This window comes from Oncorhynchus mykiss, chromosome 18, assembly GCF_013265735.2.
Source record: "Oncorhynchus mykiss isolate Arlee chromosome 18, USDA_OmykA_1.1, whole genome shotgun sequence".
NCBI classification, from domain to species: Eukaryota; Metazoa; Chordata; class Actinopteri; order Salmoniformes; family Salmonidae; genus Oncorhynchus; species Oncorhynchus mykiss.
In genome coordinates this window covers 61,994,351-62,013,607 of record NC_048582.1, presented here as the reverse complement: position 1 = coordinate 62,013,607, position 19,257 = coordinate 61,994,351, and the positions used below count along the sequence as shown (strand labels likewise).

The 19,257-nt window shown below is 43.5% G+C and overlaps 1 protein-coding gene across 2 annotated transcripts; it reads right to left on the bottom strand.

Moving 5' to 3' along the window:
- Positions 1–3,867: 3,867 nt before the first annotated feature.
- On the bottom strand, positions 3,868–18,986 carry LOC110496875 (zinc transporter ZIP4-like). Of its 2 annotated transcripts, none has more exons than XM_036953466.1 (12): positions 18,414–18,986; positions 16,657–16,953; positions 16,271–16,460; positions 15,584–15,816; positions 14,110–14,281; positions 10,845–11,017; positions 9,784–9,966; positions 8,153–8,248; positions 6,684–6,747; positions 5,306–5,458; positions 4,780–4,967; positions 3,868–4,613 (listed from the first exon to the last, which is right to left on the bottom strand). In XM_036953466.1, the coding sequence occupies exons 1-12, from the start codon at positions 18,621–18,623 to the stop codon at positions 4,485–4,487; spliced, it is 2,088 nt and encodes a 695-aa protein (XP_036809361.1). In that variant the 5' UTR covers positions 18,624–18,986; the 3' UTR covers positions 3,868–4,484. The 2 variants fall into 2 exon arrangements, with proteins under 2 accessions (XP_036809361.1, XP_036809360.1); XM_036953465.1 differs by having other exon boundaries at positions 16,271–16,463; positions 18,414–18,984.
- Between the last annotated feature and the right edge of the window lie 271 nt (positions 18,987–19,257).

The window sequence follows — 19,257 nt, the reverse complement described above, 5'->3', positions numbered from 1 at the left end:
TTATCATTTTAAGCTTGGAAAAGAGATCCTTAAACCCAGACTTGGGACAGGACAGCCACTCCAGGGAATAGCAGGCTAGTGATTGTTTTGCAATGCTTGCAGTTAGCCACTGATTCCTTCCAAACAACTCATTGTTGAATTTGCGATTTCCAACTTGTTGTGTAATGTTCATGTTCAACGGCCGATGAGCACCGATACATTTGATCGTTTCTCTTCATTATTTATCTTAATTTGACAAGGATTAAAAAGGATTTGCTAGTTGATTGTCGACTTCACTCATGATGATGACTGCTAGCTAAGATTTTGAAAGTACGATGTTGACATGATCAGTCCAATCAAAGCTACTGTACATATAACGTGATTTGCCTTAATTTTATCTGTGGCCAATGACCTGGAGTCTTCTTGGATGGGCACTTCTAATTTACCTCTATGGCAGCACCCAAGGGGCTTGAATTTTCAAGCTCTACCCTTAGATTTGGCGGTGACATTGTGTCCCCATGAGTGACAGAACACTGAGCCAATCACGGAGTAACTAGAGAACATTACCAACCCATATGCTCCATATTTTCTGCTGGCTGTCCCACCACCACAGACAGCACTGAGCTACGCTGAAACACCTGCATTTTGGAGCTGCCTTCCTCAAGAAAACAAAAAATTGACTTATGTGCCACCAATCCCACATGAGGCTTTATTAACTCAATTATTTTGTATATATTTTTTACGCTGTTTGCAAACTGATATGTGACACGTATCAATGCCAAAATAACATGCTTATTTTTTACTCTGCCCCACCTGCCCTGAATGATGGGTCGCCACTGGCGTCTATGAATAAATGAATTGGTGCTTTCTAAAGAAGACTGGCAGGCGTACCTCATGAAGCTGGTAGAGAATGCAAAGCTGTCATCAAGACAAAGGGTGGCTACTTTGAAGAATCTCAAATATATTTTGATTTGTTTAACACTTTTTTGGTTAGTACACGATTCCATGTGTTATTTCATAGTTTTGATGTCTTCACTATTATTCTACATACAATGTAGAAAATAGTAAATATCAAGAAAAACCCTGGCAATTGCATCAAAATTGTTTTGTTGAGTATTGTCACATCATTGTCATATTGTAATGCTTGTTTCAGAAGGTTGTACATGGAGAATATTTGACAGGGAGGAATTTATGAATAGCCTGACAATGAAATAGTCTGCAGGATTTCTTTGCCCATGTCATCTACAGTTGAAAAACAGTCAAATTATAATAGGTGGACCATGATAAATGTTCTAACAACTGTCAAATTGCTGTAACTGCAGTGGACTGAAATGTGAGAACATTCATCTCTTTAAATATAGCAGGGATTTGTGAAGAATATCAATTTACCTCACTATTTACAACACCATGTTCTTATAATCAAGCATTGACAACCCTCATCTATAATTTCTGTGGAAAGAGAACATCCTACAGTGATACTGTATGTCTGTCTCTCTGTGGCCATGTGTCTGGGGTGAATTTCAGGGCAAAATGAAAGACATTACATTATTATGCTCAGAGCTCCCTCTAGTGGTCAATATGAATAAATCCCTACTTATAAGAAACCATTTTTCCTCACTTATGTTGGAGACAAAATCCTCAATTCACTATAAAGTTCAAATTTAATGTGTGTCATCAACTCCCTATGAGTAGCTTGGCATAACTTCACCACTTTCAAGTATTTGTTTATCGTATTATTCTTTGGAAAGTTGTTTGTAAAAACAAAACAAAAAAATCTGGACCTTTTTCAAACAAAACAGAAACGAATAGAAAACAGGACAGAACCTAGGAGAAAACAGGACAGAAACTAAGAGAAAAGAGGACAGGAGCTAAGAAAAAACAGGACAGTAGCTAAGAAAAAACAGGACAGGAGCTAAGAGAAAAGAGGACAGGAACTAAGAGAAAACAGGACAGGAACTAAGAGAAAACAGGACAGGAGCTAAGAGAATAGAGGACAGGAACTAAGAGAAAACAGGACAGGAGCTAAGAGAAAAGAGGACAGGAGCTAAGAGAAAAGAGGACAGGAACTAAGAGAAAACAAGACAGAACCTGGGAGACAACAGGACAGAACCTAGGAGAAAACAGGACAGGAACTATGAGAAAACAGGACAGGAACTAAGAGAAAACAGGACAGGAACTAAGAGAAAACAGGACTAAGAGAAAACAGGACAGGAACTAAGAGAAAACAGGACAGGAACTAAGAGAAAACAGGACAAAACCTAGGAGAAAACAGGACAGAACCTAGGAGAAAACAGGACAGGAACTAAGAGAAAACAGGACAGGAACTAAGAGAAAACAGGACAGGAACTAAGAGAAAACAGGACAGGAACTAAGAGAAAACAGGACTAAGAGAAAACAGGACAGGAACTAAGAGAAAACAGGACAGGAACTAAGAGAAAACAGGACAAAACCTAGGAGAAAACAGGACAGAACCTAGGAGAAAACAGGACAGGAACTAAGAGAAAACAGGACAGGAACTAAGAGAAAACAGGACAGGAACTAAGAGAAAACAGGACAGGAACTAAGAGAAAACAGGACAGAAACTAAGAGAAAACAGGACAGGAACTAAGAGACAACAGGAAAGAGCCTAGGAGAAAACAGGAAAGGACCTAACAGAAAACAGGACAGAAGCTAAGAGAAATCTAAGAGAAAACAGGACAGGAACTAAGAGAAAACAGGACAGGAACTAAGAGACAACAGGAAAGAGCCTAGGAGAAAACAGGAAAGGAACTAAGAGAAAACAGGACAGAAGCTAAGAGAAAACAGGAAAGGAACTAAGAGAAAACAGGACAGAAGCTAAGCGAAAACAGGACAGGAACTAAGAGAAAACAGGAAAGGAACTAAGAGACAACAGGACCGAAGCTGAGACAGTCAAACCATAAGGAATCATTATAGTAGTTTATGATGAAGAAGCCTAAACAGCTGGGATCTCTGTCTCTCTAGGCCACTGACATAATGTGGCGATGTTTCTAAACAAACACATGCATCTTATATTATTAGTATTTTTTATTAACTTAACCATTTTATTTAAAAACAAAGATGAGCCAAATAAACCTCTAATCTTATCTGTAGCTCTGGTGTGCATAGAGATGATTCTAAATATTTATAGTAAGGCTGCTAAATCATCCGTCTTATCCACTTAACTCCCTTGGACTTACGGTCATACCTGTGTGGAGTGTTCTGTATGCGGGGCCACGCCCCTATTGCCCTTGCTCTTTACTGTTGGTCATACTGTATGGACCAGAAACTATGTGTGCCTCCCAAATGGCACCCTATTCCCTATATAGTGCACTACTTTTGACCAGGACTCTGGTTAAAAGTAGTGCACCAATTAGGCAATAGGGTGCTATTTGGGAGGCATACAGCCTTGACATATAGCTCTTCCACTCCCTTGCTCTGACTGTTACGATGACCATTTTATCAAATGGAATCCACAATGCCTGTCATCTCTGCTGATATACTTTGCTGTACCAACCCTTCTTTATAACCCCTCTCTTGGTAATCAGACAAACTACAGTGAATCACCATGCTGACTGGTGATCTACCGTAAAAGATTTTTAAAAATGAGGGTCCACCTCTGATTTATCTGAAGTTGCGATCCATGGATTTGAGCCGTCTGTCTTCGAAAGTGTGGACTCTGAACAGTGAAACTGCCGACGTACCTAATCATGTCATATAACCAAGTATCTAGAGGATGTTATTTCCTGTATCCATTTACAGGGAATTCTCTTGAGTGGTAGACTGGACAGAATGGAAAAAATACTGCAGCTGGAAAGCATCATATGGCTTTGTGCTCAATGTATGTGCTAAACAAGGAAAGCTATACAGAAACAACATGTATCAGAATTATTATTTTCTTTGCGTATTTTATTACTTTTTGGGGGTTTTGTGGGATTGGTGGCACATACTGTAAGTAAAAATACACATATGACAAAGTTAGACAAATCTAAACATGTCACATTCTCACATGTATACATACTGTCAACCTCTGCATTACCGCTAACTACACACGTCACACGATCACAAATGAAAACAGAATCTACCTACTTCCCTGCACAGTCACACTGTTATGGTATGTGGTTATACAAAAGATGTGGCAATTACAGAGGCAGTAGGCTGAAGAACTGTGAGTCCCATTATAAATATCGGTGGTATAAATTACAGTTTGAACTAAATCGCATACAGATGAAATCCTTTCCAACAGTAACATTAGCACCAACAGCAGGTTCAGACTGAACACCAGCAGACTACACTTCTATGTGGTAGATACAACAGAACTAGACTATAAATCGCATATATCATCTAGAAAGTCATTTTGAGGAAATCTTCCATCATATAGAATGATCAAGCGTGTTAAATTAAATATTTCAAAACAGGTCAAATATAGCATAGTTTACATACAGTGTAATTTGTAATTGTATACAAATCCATTGCATTGTACTGTACAGTGTGAGGACTAGGAGGCTCTAGAAGCCAATATTTTCTTCATACAGAGAAAGGAGCAGCAGGATGCCCCAGCCAGACAGCAGTCCTAAGTTCTGGAGCAGGAACATGAGCCAGGGCCTACGGTTGTCCGCATGGATCATGGTGGGGAGCTGGGAGGAGAAAGAAGCAAGACAATCGACTGCATTTAACTCCTTGCCCAAATATAGCATATTAACAGAGAAAGATAGGCATTAGGGCATTGATGAAAGACATAGGAGCAACCGTGCCATAACTAGGGGTCAGAGCTCTTCCTGGTCAGGTGACCAGTGTACTAACCATATCAGCCAGACCCACATACAGGAAGAGACCAGAGGTGATGGCCGCAATCCACTGCTTGGTGGCCAGGTCAGTAGAGACGGTGAGGGCGATGTAGAGTCCGATGAAGGATGTGAGGGCACTGCCCAAATTCAGCATCAAGGCCTTCTTCACTGACAACCCGCTGTGCAACAGGATTGCAAAATCACCTGGGAAATGTAGGACGGAGAGGTTTAAAAGGGACGTCAGTGATAAAAATGTAGGTCTTAGGTTGATGCCATTGGAGGGATTGAGTGAATAGGAATCTGTATGGAGAGAGAAGTCGTGGCTAATCATCTACCACTACTACTCATCCAGTCTAACACTTGACTGTTTGAAATGAAAAAATATTGTCCAGAAATCAAACACCATTTTACACACCACACACACACACACACACACACACTAATTGATATAAAATAAACATCTGAAGTACTAATGTGGCTGGGTCTCATTCCCTGAAAATCTCTTTCAACATGACCAACTAGAGGCATCAGTCTACACTCACCCAGTTCGTGAGGCAACTCATGACAGAACACAGCCAAAGACGTGGCAAGGCCGGAATTCCAGGAAACAGAAAAGGCCGCTCCGATAGCCAGGCCATCGGCAAAGTTATGTATCCCGTCCCCTATGGTAACCATGTAGGGTAGCAGACGCTGTTCTAGTGGAGGGGAGAGACAGAAGGGAAACTCAGAGAAAGGTTCAGTCGTCTAAAGAACTAAAGTTAAATTTGGCTATTTTTAATCATGTGTCTAAATTCATATATCACAATGACAGCATTATTGATTAGCCAATGTCATTAGGCTGGAATACAGAATACAGATGTAGGATCTTAATTTGACCAGTTTCTCACAACAGGAAAAGTATCCTGTAGCAACAGGAAATATGAATTAGTGTGTGGATTACAATTAATGGACATTTTTGTAGGGGTTGATACATTGTTAGTTAGGACAAATCAAGTCTGACATTTTAAAGTGGAAATTACTAACTTTAGAAGTCTTTTTAAACCTTAAATTTACTTCATGTTTGCATTTCCTGCAAGAACAGGATGATCAAATTAAGATCCTACATCTGTTGGAACCAGTGGTGGAAAAAGTACTAAATTGTCATACTTGAGTAAAAGTAAAGATACCTTCATAGAAAATGACTCAAGTCAAAGTCACCCAGTAAAATACTACTTGAGTAAAAGTCAAAGTATTTGGTTTTAAAATACTTCAGTATCAAAAGTAAATGTAATTGCTCAAATATACTTAAGTATGAAAAGTAAAAGTATAAATCATTTCAAATTCTTCATATTAAGCAAACCGGATGGCATAATTCATGTTTTTTATATGTACTTATAGCCACAGCCACACTCCAACACTCACATATATTTTACAAACAAAACATTTGTGTTTAGTGAGTCCACCAGATCAGAGGCAGTAGGGATGACCAGGGATGTTCTCTGTTTAATGAGTCCGCCAGGTCAGAGGCAGTAGGGATGACCAGGGACGTTCTCTGTTTAATGAGTCCGCTTGAATTGTTTATAAAGATTACATAAAGGATGATGTCTCATTTTAATCATGTCAGATAAATAAATTGTTGTCACTGTTGATATTATCATTTACAATGATATGACAGGGTGTTTTTGGGTGCATCTGCAGCTAAAATGTTGTACCCCTGCAGTAATGAATCCCTGTATTGCTGTTCCTCGTGTAAGTGAACAAAGCTCTTTGGTGCACATTACTCTTTGTCACGCTAAATGTGTGTAATCATTGACTAGACTTGACTCGCACAGTAAGTTCACAGTATATCAGCTTTCCAGTGAACGCCCTGACTGTCAGACCCTGACCTATTTTTAATCTCTTCCTTACAGGTTGTATGATGACCTGGGTTGTCTATCTTACCTCTTGAGCGCTGGTTTGGTTCTGGAAAGGCTTTCTCTGTGTCCTCACTGTGCTCACTTTCAACCTTTTAGGATCAGAATTTTACAGAAGTATAACATCGGAATTACAGCAGGCGTGAACAAGTTAGTGGAGGACAAGGTGTTCAGAGACACGGATAGTAAAGACTTGAGACTACATACTGTGTCAGGTAAAAACACAGCTTTACTAGGATACTGGCTGTTCAGTCATGGACCTCTGACTCAGATCTCCAAGAGAGCAGATAGAGGGTTTAGAACGTCACAGGTGTGTCTGTGAATAGGTGGTACAGAACCTACCAGGTGTGTCTGTGAATAGGTGGTACAGAACCTACCAGGTCAGTCTGTGAATAGGTGGTACAGAACCTACCAGGTCAGTCTGTGAATAGGTGGTACAGAACCTACCAGGTCAGTCTGTGAATAGGTGGTACAGAACATACTAGGTCAGTCTGTGAATAAGTGGTACAGAACCTACCAGGTCAGTCTGTGAATAGGTGGTGCAGAACCTACCAGGTCGGTCTGTGAATAGATGGTACAGAACCTAACAGGTCAGTCTGTGAATAGGTGGTACAGAACCTACCAGGTCAGTATGTGAATATGTGGTACAGAACCTACCAGGTCAGTCTGTGAATAGGTGGTACAGAACCTACCAGGTCAGTCTGTGAATAGGTGGTACAGAACCTACCAGGTCAGTCTGTGAATAGGTGGTACAGAACCTACCAGGTCAGTCTGTGAATAGGTGGTACAGAACATACTAGGTCAGTCTGTGAATAAGTGGTACAGAACCTACCAGGTCAGTCTGTGAATAGGTGGTGCAGAACCTACCAGGTCAGTCTGTGAATAGATGGTACAGAACCTACCAGGTCAGTCTGTGAATAGGTGGTACAGAACCTACCAGGTCAGTCTGTGAATAGGTGGTACAGAACCTACCAGGTCAGTCTGTGAATAGGTGGTACAGAACCTACCAGGTCAGTCTGTGAATAGGTGGTACAGAACATACTAGGTCAGTCTGTGAATAAGTGGTACAGAACCTACCAGGTCAGTCTGTGAATAGATGGTACAGAACCTACCAGGTCAGTCTGTGAATAGGTGGTACAGAACCTACCAGGTCAGTCTGTGAATAGGTGGTACAGAACCTACCAGGTCAGTCTGTGAATAGGTGGTACAGAACCTACCAGGTCAGTCTGTGAATAAGTGGTACAAAACCTACCAGGTCAGTCTGGGAATAGGTGGTACAGAACATACTAGGTCAGTCTGTGAATAGGTGGTACAGAACCTACCAGGTCAGTCTGTGAATAGGTGGTACAGAACCTACCAGGTCAGTCTGTGAATAAGTGGTACAGAACCTACCAGGTCAGTCTGTGAATAGGTGGTACAGAACCTACCAGGTCAGTCTGTGAATAGGTGGTACAGAACCTACCAGGTCAGTCTGTGAATAAGTGGTACAAAACCTACCAGGTCAGTCTGGGAGATTGACTGCTTGTTATTTTTCTCCTGCAGGTACATCTCCAGGACTTTACCATGGTCACAGTGATGGGGCTCAGACTCCTCCTGGAAACACAATGGCACAATGTATCTGTCTGGGCCCGGAACATCACAACAAAGAACATGTACAGTAATTTTTCAAAAACTGTTTACAGACAGATTATTTCACATATAATTCATTGTATCACAATTCCAGTGGGTCAGACGTTTACATACACTAAGTTGACTGTGCCTTTAAACAGCTTGGAAAATTCCAGAAAATTATGTCATGGTTTTAGAAGCTTCTGATAGGCTATTTGACATCATTTTAGTCAATTGGAGGTGTACCTGTGGATGTATTTCAAGGCCTACCTTCAAACTCAGTGCCTCTTCTATATCGACATAACCTGAAAGACCACTCAGCAAGGAAGAAGCCACTGCTCCAAAACCGCCACAAGAAAGCCAGACTACGGTTTGCAACTGCACATGTGGACAAAGATCGTACTTTTTGGAAAAATTTCTCTGGTCTGATGAAACAAAAATAGAACTGTTTGGCCATAATGACCATAATGACCGTTTGGAGGAAAAAGGGGGAGGCTTGCATGCCGAAGAACACCATCCCAACCGTGAAGCACGGGGGTGGTAGCATCATGTTGTGGGGGTGATTTGCAGCAACAGGGACTGGTGCACTTCACAAAATAGATGACATCATTAACAAGGAAAAACATGTGGATATATTGAAGCAACATCTCAAGACATCAGTCAGGAAGTTAAAGCTTGGTCGCAAATGGGTCTTCCAAATGGACAATGACCCCAAGCATACTTACAAAGTTGTGGCAAAATGGCTTAAGGACAACAAAGTCAAGGTATTGGAGTGGCCATAACAAAGCCCTGACCTCAATACTATTGGGCAGAACTGAAAAAGCATGTGTGAGCAAGGAGGCCTACAAACCTGACTCAGTTCCACCAGCTCTGTCAGGAGAAATGGGCCAAAATTCCCCCAACTTATTGTGGGAAGCTTGTGGAAGGCTACCCGAAACATTTGACCCAAGTTAAACAATTTAAAGGCAATGCTACCAAATACTAATTGAGTGCATGTAAACTTCTGACCCACTGGGAATGTGATAAATGTGATAAATCATTCTCTCTACTATTATTCTGACATTTCACATTCTTAAAATAAAGTGGTGATCCTAAATGACATAAGACAGGGAATTTTTACCAGGATAAAATGTCAGAAATTGTGAAAAACTGAGTTTAAATGTATTTGGCTAAGGTGTATGTAGACTTCAGACTTCAAATGTATCTACGGGTGATAGCTAACAATTCTCACATTTTGGAACCAGAAAGACCTGAAATATCTTTGACCGAAACATTGCACTTTATTAAAAGGTGTATTGCAAGTGTGCGTGTGTGGGAGTTCTTTTCACCATGGATCCACTGAACCAGTAAGCTAACAGAACGGAGGTGTTCAGTAAGGAGATAAGGTTTAGAAACCGTCTGAAATGGAGAGGTACCACCTGGTCGTGTCCAATAAGAACCCATATTTTTGTTTCCTGTTGCAATACATTTTGCTACATCATGCCCTACTGAACACAGCCCAGATGATAGACACTACTTACCCCATGGTGATGCAGGGAATGGTGATGGCTGTCCTTATGAGTGGTGATGATGGAGAAGATAGTCTCCATGAGATAGAAGCAGTAGATGCCAGCCATCATCACCAGTATCTTACAGATGTAGTCTGGAACCTCCTCTGAGTGGCTGTGATCTGTTCCTTCACTGTGAACATGGAGGCCTAGGAACTGAACCAACAGAGGAAACAGTCACAACCCAGTCTGACAGTCAGCCCAATGACAGTGCTTTGACAGTGCTATGAGAGTGTTATGACAGTGCTATGACAGTGTTGCGTAGCTCTTATGAAGGCAGGTTCAAGTGAAGTGTAATACACTACACAATACCAAATACTGGAGATGCAATCAACCTGTGCAGGGTCCATTAGTCTGAAATGACCTCCTTCAATCACTACTGACAGATGAAAGTCTAGAGTGGAGACCAGTACCTATCCACCATATTGCTTTAACCAATCAAGTCCTCTAAATAAGTGGTTGTGAAGGAGAGGAAGATAGGAAGTCATGTCGGACCATTGGGACACATTGTTATGTTGCTCTTATCATTGGCTTTGTAATAACCTAAAGTTCCCTGAAGGAACAAGGGGCCATTTCTCCGTTTGCCCGATCTGAAGGTGTCGTTCTTGTTCCTCACATGGTTATTATTTGACACTGTAGGGGATGACACAGTGTGACAGCCTGCTAATACTTCGCCCTGCGATGTTGACATGATGGATCTAAATGGATTGAGCTGCAACAGCAGGAAGTATCCCCTTCAGACTTCTGCCCTGGGGGAAATAAGGCTAGGAAGCATCAGATGGGACTACTGTATGTGTTGCTCTGACTTACCATGGTCTCTCAGACATCTGGCTGATCATTGGGTCACACTGACATTAACCACAACACTTTAATGAAGTGTTGAGGAGGAAGAGGTCTGGCTGGCTAGAGAAGTGGTTTTCTTTTCACATTGGACATTCCAGCAACTATGATGGATGCATAACCAGGCCAGTTCAGTGCATCTCAGCTTGAATCAGCTGGGCTCAGTGATGTGGATATGGTACTGTGGTGCTCACCATAGGCAGGAGGTGCAACAGGGCGTCCCCAGTGAGGGAGCCCACAGCCAGGCTGACACAGAACTGGATGACGAGCTGGAAGACACTGCTGCAGGAGGTACACAGCAGCACCATAACGCCAACCAGGGCGGCCAGACAGATCAGCAGATTGGCTATGGAGGCATACACAAACTCTGCGGGGAGAAAGAATTAACATTAAGGGGTTACAAATATAATAACAGTGCCAGACTCAAGCCAATCAGTCAGTCAGTCAGTCAAGCCACAAAAGGTCTGTTAGATAATACAGTAAACATTGTGTGATTATGCTTGAAATAGGCTCTCGTCCTACCGAATGCAATAGGCTCTCGTCCTACCGAATGCAATGGGGCTCTCGTCCTACCGAATGCAATGGGGCTCTCGTCCTACCGAATGCAATGGGCTCTAGTCCTACCGAATGCAATGGGCTCTCGTCCTACCGAATGCAATGGGCTCTCGTCCTACCGAATGCAATGGGCTCTCGTCCTACCGAATGCAATGGGCTCTCGTCCTACCGAATGCAATGGGGCTCTCGTCCTACCGAATGCAATGGGCTCTCGTCCTACCGAATGCAATGGGCTCTCGTCCTACCGAATGCAATGGGCTCTCGTCCTACCGAATGCAATGGGCTCTCGTCCTACCGAATGCAATAGTCTCTCGTCCTACCGAATGCAATGGGCTCTCATCATACCGAATGCAATGGGCTCTAGTCCTTCCGAATGCAATGGGCTCTAGTCCTTCCGAATGCAATAGGCTCTCGTCCTACCGAATGTAATGGGCTCTAGTCCTTCCGAATGCAATAGGCTCTCGTCCTACCGAATGTAATGGGCTCAGTCAAGCCACAAAAGGTCTGTTAGATAATACAGTAAACATTGTGTGATTATGCTTGAAATAGGCTCTCGTCCTACCGAATGCAATAGGCTCTCGTCCTACCGAATGCAATGGGGCTCTCGTCCTACCGAATGCAATGGGGCTCTTGTCCTACCGAATGCAATGGGGCTCTCGTCCTCCCGAATGCAATGGGCTCTAGTCCTCCCGAATGCAATGGGCTCTCGTCCTACCGAATGCAATGGGCTCTCGTCCTACCGAATGCAATGGGCTCTAGTCCTCCCGAATGCAATGGGCTCTAGTCCTCCCGAATGCAATGGGCTCTCGTCCTACCGAATGCAATGGGCTCTCGTCCTTCCGAATGCAATGGGCTCTAGTCCTACCGAATGCAATAGGCTCTCGTCCTACCGAATGTAATGGGCTCTAGTCCTTCCGAATGCAATAGGCTCTCGTCCTACCGAATGTAATGGGCTCAGTCAAGCCACAAAAGGTATGTTAGATAATACAGTAAACATTGTGTGATTATGCTTGAAATAGGCTCTCGTCCTACCGAATGCAATAGGCTCTCGTCCTACCGAATGCAATGGGGCTCTCGTCCTACCGAATGCAATGGGGCTCTCGTCCTACCGAATGCAATGGGGCTCTAGTCCTCCCGAATGCAATGGGCTCTAGTCCTCCCGAATGCAATGGGCTCTAGTCCTCCCGAATGCAATGGGCTCTCGTCCTACCGAATGCAATGGGCTCTCGTCCTACCGAATGCAATGGGCTCTCGTCCTACCGAATGCAATGGGCTCTAGTCCTACCGAATGCAATGGGCTCTAGTCCTACCGAATGCAATGGGCTCTAGTCCTACCGAATGCAATGGGCTCTAGTCCTACCGAATGCAATGGGGCTCTAGTCCTACCGAATGCAATGGGGCTCTAGTCCTTCCGAATGCAATGGGCTCTAGTCCTACCGAATGCAATGGGCTCTAGTCCTACCGAATGCAATGGGCTCTAGTCCTACCGAATGCAATGGGCTCTAGTCCTACCGAATGCAATGGGCTCTAGTCCTACCGAATGCAATGGGCTCTCGTCCTACCGAATGCAATGGGCTCTCGTCCTACCGAATGCAATGGGCTCTCGTCCTACCGAATGCAATGGGCTCTCGTCCTACCGAATGCAATGGGCTCTCGTCCTACCGAATGCAATGGGCTCTCGTCCTACCGAATGCAATGGGCTCTCGTCCTACCGAATGCAATGGGCTCTCGTCCTACCGAATGCAATGGGCTCTCGTCCTACCGAATGTAATGGGCTCTAGTCCTTCCGAATGCAATAGGCTCTCGTCCTACCGAATATAATGGGCTCTAGTCCTTCCGAATGCAATAGGCTCTCGTCCTACCGAATGTAATGGGCTCAGTCAAGCCACAAAAGGTATGTTAGATAATACAGTAAACATTGTGTGATTATGCTTGAAATAGGCTCTCGTCCTACCGAATGCAATAGGCTCTCGTCCTACCGAATGCAATGGGGCTCTCGTCCTACCGAATGCAATGGGGCTCTAGTCCTCCCGAATGCAATGGGCTCTAGTCCTCCCGAATGCAATGGGCTCTAGTCCTCCCGAATGTAATGGGCTCTAGTCCTTCCGAATGCAATAGGCTCTCGTCCTACCGAATGTAATGGGCTCAGTCAAGCCACAAAAGGTCTGTTAGATAATACAGTAAACATTGTGTGATTATGCTTGAAATAGGCTCTCGTCCTACCGAATGCAATAGGCTCTCGTCCTACCGAATGCAATGGGGCTCTCGTCCTACCGAATGCAATGGGGCTCTCGTCCTACCGAATGCAATGGGCTCTAGTCCTCCCGAATGCAATGGGCTCTAGTCCTCCCGAATGCAATGGGCTCTAGTCCTCCCGAATGCAATGGGCTCTCGTCCTACCGAATGCAATGGGCTCTCGTCCTACCGAATGCAATGGGCTCTCGTCCTACCGAATGCAATGGGCTCTCGTCCTACCGAATGCAATGGGCTCTCGTCCTACCGAATGCAATGGGCTCTCGTCCTACCGAATGCAATGGGCTCTCGTCCTACCGAATGCAATGGTCTCTCGTCCTACCGAATGCAATGGGCTCTAGTCCTACCGAATGCAATGGGCTCTAGTCCTACCGAATGCAATAGGCTCTAGTCCTAATAGGCTCTCGTCTTTTTGGACAAGAGCCTCATGTTTTGTGATTTTGAATTTTGGAGCATTCATATTTACAAACAGAGGAAATGTATTTCTGCATAGTCTCTCTATAATTCCTTTATCATTAAGGAATGGGACTTTCTGTATCAAAAGGAAAGGAATGAGTGTTGAATATAGAGTGTACTGTAGAAATCAATAGATCAATCGCAAGAGTACACAACGCAGAATCACAGTGGCTCGGACTGTAGCAGTTCACTCACTCTCTGTGGTGCTGAGCTGGTCTAATGGTCCAGTGGGGGGAGAGATGCTGTTGCAGGCACCACTGAGGAGCTGCTGGACCAGGGCTGGGCTGAGCCGGGCCACGTCAGACCTGGACAGGCTAGATCCATTCAGCCCATGGATCTTTATCAGCTCCTCCGGGCTGAAACACGTCTACGTGGAGGAAACAGGGCTGAAACACGTCCACGTGGAGGAAACAGGGCTGAAACACGTCCACGTGGAGGAAACAGGGCTGAAACACGTCCACGTGGAGGAAACAGGGCTGAAACACGTCCACGTGGAGGAAACAGGGCTGAAACACGTCCACGTGGAGGAAACAGGGCTGAAACACGTCCACGTGGAGGAAACAGGGCTGAAACACGTCCACGTGGAGGAAACAGGGCTGAAACACGTCCACGTGGAGGAAACAGGGCTGAAACACGTCCACGTGGAGGAAACAGGGCTGAAACACATCCACGTGGAGGAAACAGGGCTGAAACACGTCCACGTGGAGGAAACAGGGATGAAACACGTCCACGTGGAGGAAACAGGGCTGAAACACGTCCACGTGGAGGAAACAGGGCTGAAACACGTCCACGTGGAGGAAACAGGGCTGAAACACGTCCACGTGGAGGAAACAGGGCTGAAACACGTCCACGTGGAGGAAACAGGACTGAAACACGTCCACGTGGAGGAAACAGGGCTGAAACACGTCCACGTGGAGGAAACAGGGTGGAAACACGTCCACGTGGAGGAAACAGGGGTGAAACACGTCCACGTGGAGGAAACAGGGATGAAACACATCCACGTGGAGGAAACAGGGGTGAAACACATCCACGTGGAGGAAACAGGGTTGAAACACGTCCACGTGGAGGAAACAGGGGTGAAACACATCCACGTGGAGGAAACAGGGGTGAAACACGTCCACGTGGAGGAAACAGGGGTGAAACACATCCACGTGGAGGAAACAGGGGTGAAACACGTCCACGTGGAGGAAACAGGGCTGAAACACATGGATCACTATTCCCTTTGCAGTGCACAACTTTTGACCAAAGCCCATTGGTCTATTCTTTGAATTGACACTCCTTGTCGCTAACTGATTAACTGACAGTAAGATGTCATTGGGCATTCACAAAGTGGGGACCAACATATTACAAGTAACATGTTATTATCCCTCAGCAGTGTTCCTTCTCATTCAGATTTCTCTAATATAGACATTACCATGGGGAGAATCCTACAGCTGCCAATAGCTCAGGCCATCTACTGCACATCTGAGGCTCATTGGAGATGCAGCGGACACCAGGGGTTTAGCAGTCTGATAATGAGTCAGAGTGAAGGAGCCTGTATGTGTGTGTGTGTGTGTGCGTGCGTGCGTGCGTGCGTCGTTAAGCCCCTGAAGGTCTCTTCAGAAGATTGGAGCGATGGCCTTGACCTAATTACAGACAAAGCACCATGGTGGTTGAGAATAACAATTACCAGTTCCCAGCTGCTGATGTTCCTATGGTGGTACCCCTCCTCATGACTCGTCCTGAAGGCATCACCTCCACTTCGACCCCCCCGACCCCTGCTAACAGTACTGTGGTCACTATGGTCATGGTCAACGTGGTCATCGTGACCATGGTCATTGTGGTGTCCCTTTTGATCTCTATGATCGTGATCCTCTTCATGGATTCCACCCAGTTGCAGGCTCTTCATAAGACCTTCCAGCTCTACAGAGATTAATCACAATGATATGGTTATTTGGTGGTAGAGTACATTAGCAGGCCATTGGGGAACAGTAATATGCTGGTAGAGTATATTAGCAGACCATTGAGGAACAGTAATATGCTGGTAGAGTATATTAGGCCATTGAGGAACAGCAATATAAACTCATTATCCAGGCTTCATGGGGTTATAACATAGGATTTGAGGGTAACATTAACATAGGGTTTGAGGATAAGATTAATAGCATCATGGTAAATGAATGATGAACTACGTATTGCACAAGATGGATTAATGAGTGGGTTGATGTTACAGTACAGCCAGGAGCATGACATTACAGTGTAATAAAACTAAACAGTGCGAGGAAAATGATTCATACTAAATAGCGATAGTAGTTTGTCATGAGGCAATATTACAGCACGGACATTTCGTACCAATAGGAATAGTTGTTTCTTACTGTACCATGTATGGTAATGTTGTCAGAACCGAAGGAGTTGAATATGAAATCCAGAAAGTAGTCCTCTTCAGGCAGTGCTCTGGCAGTCATGCAGTCACCTTGCAAAGCATGGTAAACTATGTATCCAAACAGCACATCCATGTTGTGTGGGACACCATAATTCATCTCCTCCAGGATGTCTTGACCAGTAAGACACTGCTACCATAACGAGGGACAGACATACAGCGTTGAATAGAATATAAATATTTTGTTGAAACAAATCTACTCAAATGAGTTTGTTAGAAAACAGGTCACTGTTGCTAACGGTAGTTCATTGGGTTTCTATTGCACAACCTTAGAAGGTACAGTATATAAAATGTGTTGCCATTCTTATTAACACAGCAGCACCAACCTGGTCGTACTGCTGATCGGGCTTGTAGTGCTTCTTCAAGTTATGGAGCAGTGTCTCTATCCCACTGCTCTCCCTGTCTCCGTGTCCATCCCCATGGTCATAGCCTGTGAACTCATGGATGAAGTTGTCCGTCTCGTCCCCCCACCTCCCTGCCCTCACGGCAGAGCAGGCCTCTGAGGGAGAGCTGAGGTACAGGCAGCATCCTGCCGCTACTCTGAAGAAGCCCCCCTTGTGAAGGAGACCACCAGTGCTGGTGAAGTTACCCACCAGCTGGTCTACTGACTGCACAGAGAGACACTAGAAAGAAGCAGGGTGGCTTCAGTGTTTCATTTAGATTATTTATCTACCCAGTACAAATATATGCCTAATTTATGAGAGAAAACCAACGTAGTGTTAGGGTTAGGGTTAGGGTTACGTAGTGTCTTGTAAAGTCAGTAATTATGACCACAAAGCTAAAGGAGTTTAGGTTGGGTGAATGCGAGACATAAAAATCTAATTTTCTGATCTTTAACAGCTAATCTCTGGCTTTTTGAGTCAGGACATAGTGACTTGGCCTATTATCTAAACAGATTCTTCTGTAGAGTCTACCAGAAGTCCAGAACCGATTAGTGGTGCTGGAGGCTAAATGCTCAACTGGAGAAACAGAAAGAAAGAAAAAAAAAAAGTCTTGACACACTTCAAGTCAGATGCACATTTCTTTTAAAAGAGGCTGAGCTCGATGAAGGTCGACTGACCGAAAGCTCCATATCTATTAAAATAAATGTGCATCTCACTGGAAGTGTGCAGAGATTTCTTCCTGATTCTCCAGCATCATGACCACGTATGAGTAAGATCTCAAGCCATTGTTGCATTAGCAGAACATGCTGTTTAACTACTGATCATTAGTGTTAGTCCCAAACATGTTTGGCCAATCTATAACACACGTCTCACATAGCATGTGACAGAAAACTTCCTCTACATGGTCACAAGGGTAGATTACACCTGCCACGGTAAAGTCCAAGGCCTTCAATGTCTGAATAACAGAAATACATTTTTTTTCAAAAAAATGGATGTGTACATGTTTTTCTACTGTAGTCAAATTAAACCAAAATGAACACTTATTGGAGTACTTGTGGTGCAATGGCATGATGGACAGAGTAATTTATTATTATTTTTTACATTGAATGTATTAAATTACGTGAAACAGAATGCCCAATCATTTAGACGTTTAAACAGGCTGCACAGTAAAAGGGTAATACAACCACGATATATATATATATTTATTTATTTGTTTTACACATAAGTGATTTAAGTCAAAGCCATTGCTATAATCTATGATAATACCCTAACACATGGAATTAGTTAAATATTGATCAGGGTGTTTTACATCATTGGTAGAACTTAATGATTTTAATACATAAATTACACAAATCTGCTACAAAACTATCTGCAATGCTGACGTCGTGTATTCTCTCTATATAATACCTACATATTAATAGTCAGAATCATTACGGTTATCATTATCATATAATTATTATTATTGCTCAGTGCTCACGATATATGTATCAATAAAATTTAAAAAAGACTTGGTTCGAGACTGGTCAATAAAAAAATTATAATACAGATTTAGGCTTAATAAACAAGCTAGGTCTGAAAAAGCACTATGACAAATGTACAGCGCTGTATTCCATTGTGTAGCGCACGGCACAGTAACAGGTGCAGATTGGACCTCGACCTTTCCTAAAACCAAGTTGAAGCGAGTGTAAGAAAAAAGTTACCTTTTCACACGACACACCAGGGCACTGCACACGCTTCTCCAACAGTTTGAAAAAGGAGCGAACTGACATTTCATCCAGGTATTCCTCTCCTGGCGACACGAGCTCCACCACTTTCCCATATACATCCACAGGTGAACCCCACGCATAGCTGAATAGGTTCAAACTCAGACATAGGAGAATAACGGGAAAATACCTATATATAGTTTCCATTGTTCTATTAAAATATAAATCCCCTTTAAAAAATAAAATAAAAGTGCAAAAACAGTGAGTTTATAGAAAGAGATGATTCCGAGTGGCGCATATGCAGTCCACACACGGTTTTAAGTTCACCAAACAGCTATCTATAAATCAGCTAAGTTACAGATTTCCTTGACCTGTTAGCTCGCCTTTGATTGGTCCAGAGGCGAGTTGCGCTTCGCTACCAGTCCATAAATAGGAAACCATTGCAGTTCACCTGAATATGGGGTACTGGTCCAAAATCACCTGTTTTCAATGTACACTCAGCATCAGCTGACATAATGGCAAGAGTTATGTCAATAAGACATGTTGCGAAGAATACAGGCAAAAATGTGTGTCAACTGCCAAGTGATTCACTTACATCCTCAATGGTGACCCTGATGACCCTTTATGGGAATTTTTTTCTGCCTGCTATCTCTCCACTGGATGAAGAAAACGAATCTATTAGCTAACATTCCCATTTACTAAAAGATTGTGTATTGGGAAAATGAATAAACATGATGTAACACAAACCATTACCGACAGCGTAAAAACAAATACACATTTCTACAGAACCTTTATGTAAAAAATGTATTCTGATACATTAATTGATTGATATATTTTTTGA

Coding starts and splice junctions, on each gene's coding strand:
- LOC110496875 (XM_036953465.1), bottom strand. CDS start 18,623: ATGGAAACTATATATAGGTATTTTCCCGTTATTCTCCTATGTCTGAGT. Junction 14,282..15,583: donor ACATCAGCAGCTGGGAACTG/GTAATTGTTATT, acceptor TCCTCCACGTAG/ACGTGTTTCAGCCCGGAGGA. Junction 6,748..8,152: donor CAATCTCCCAGACTGACCTG/GTAGGTTTTGTA, acceptor TGATCCTAAAAG/GTTGAAAGTGAGCACAGTGA.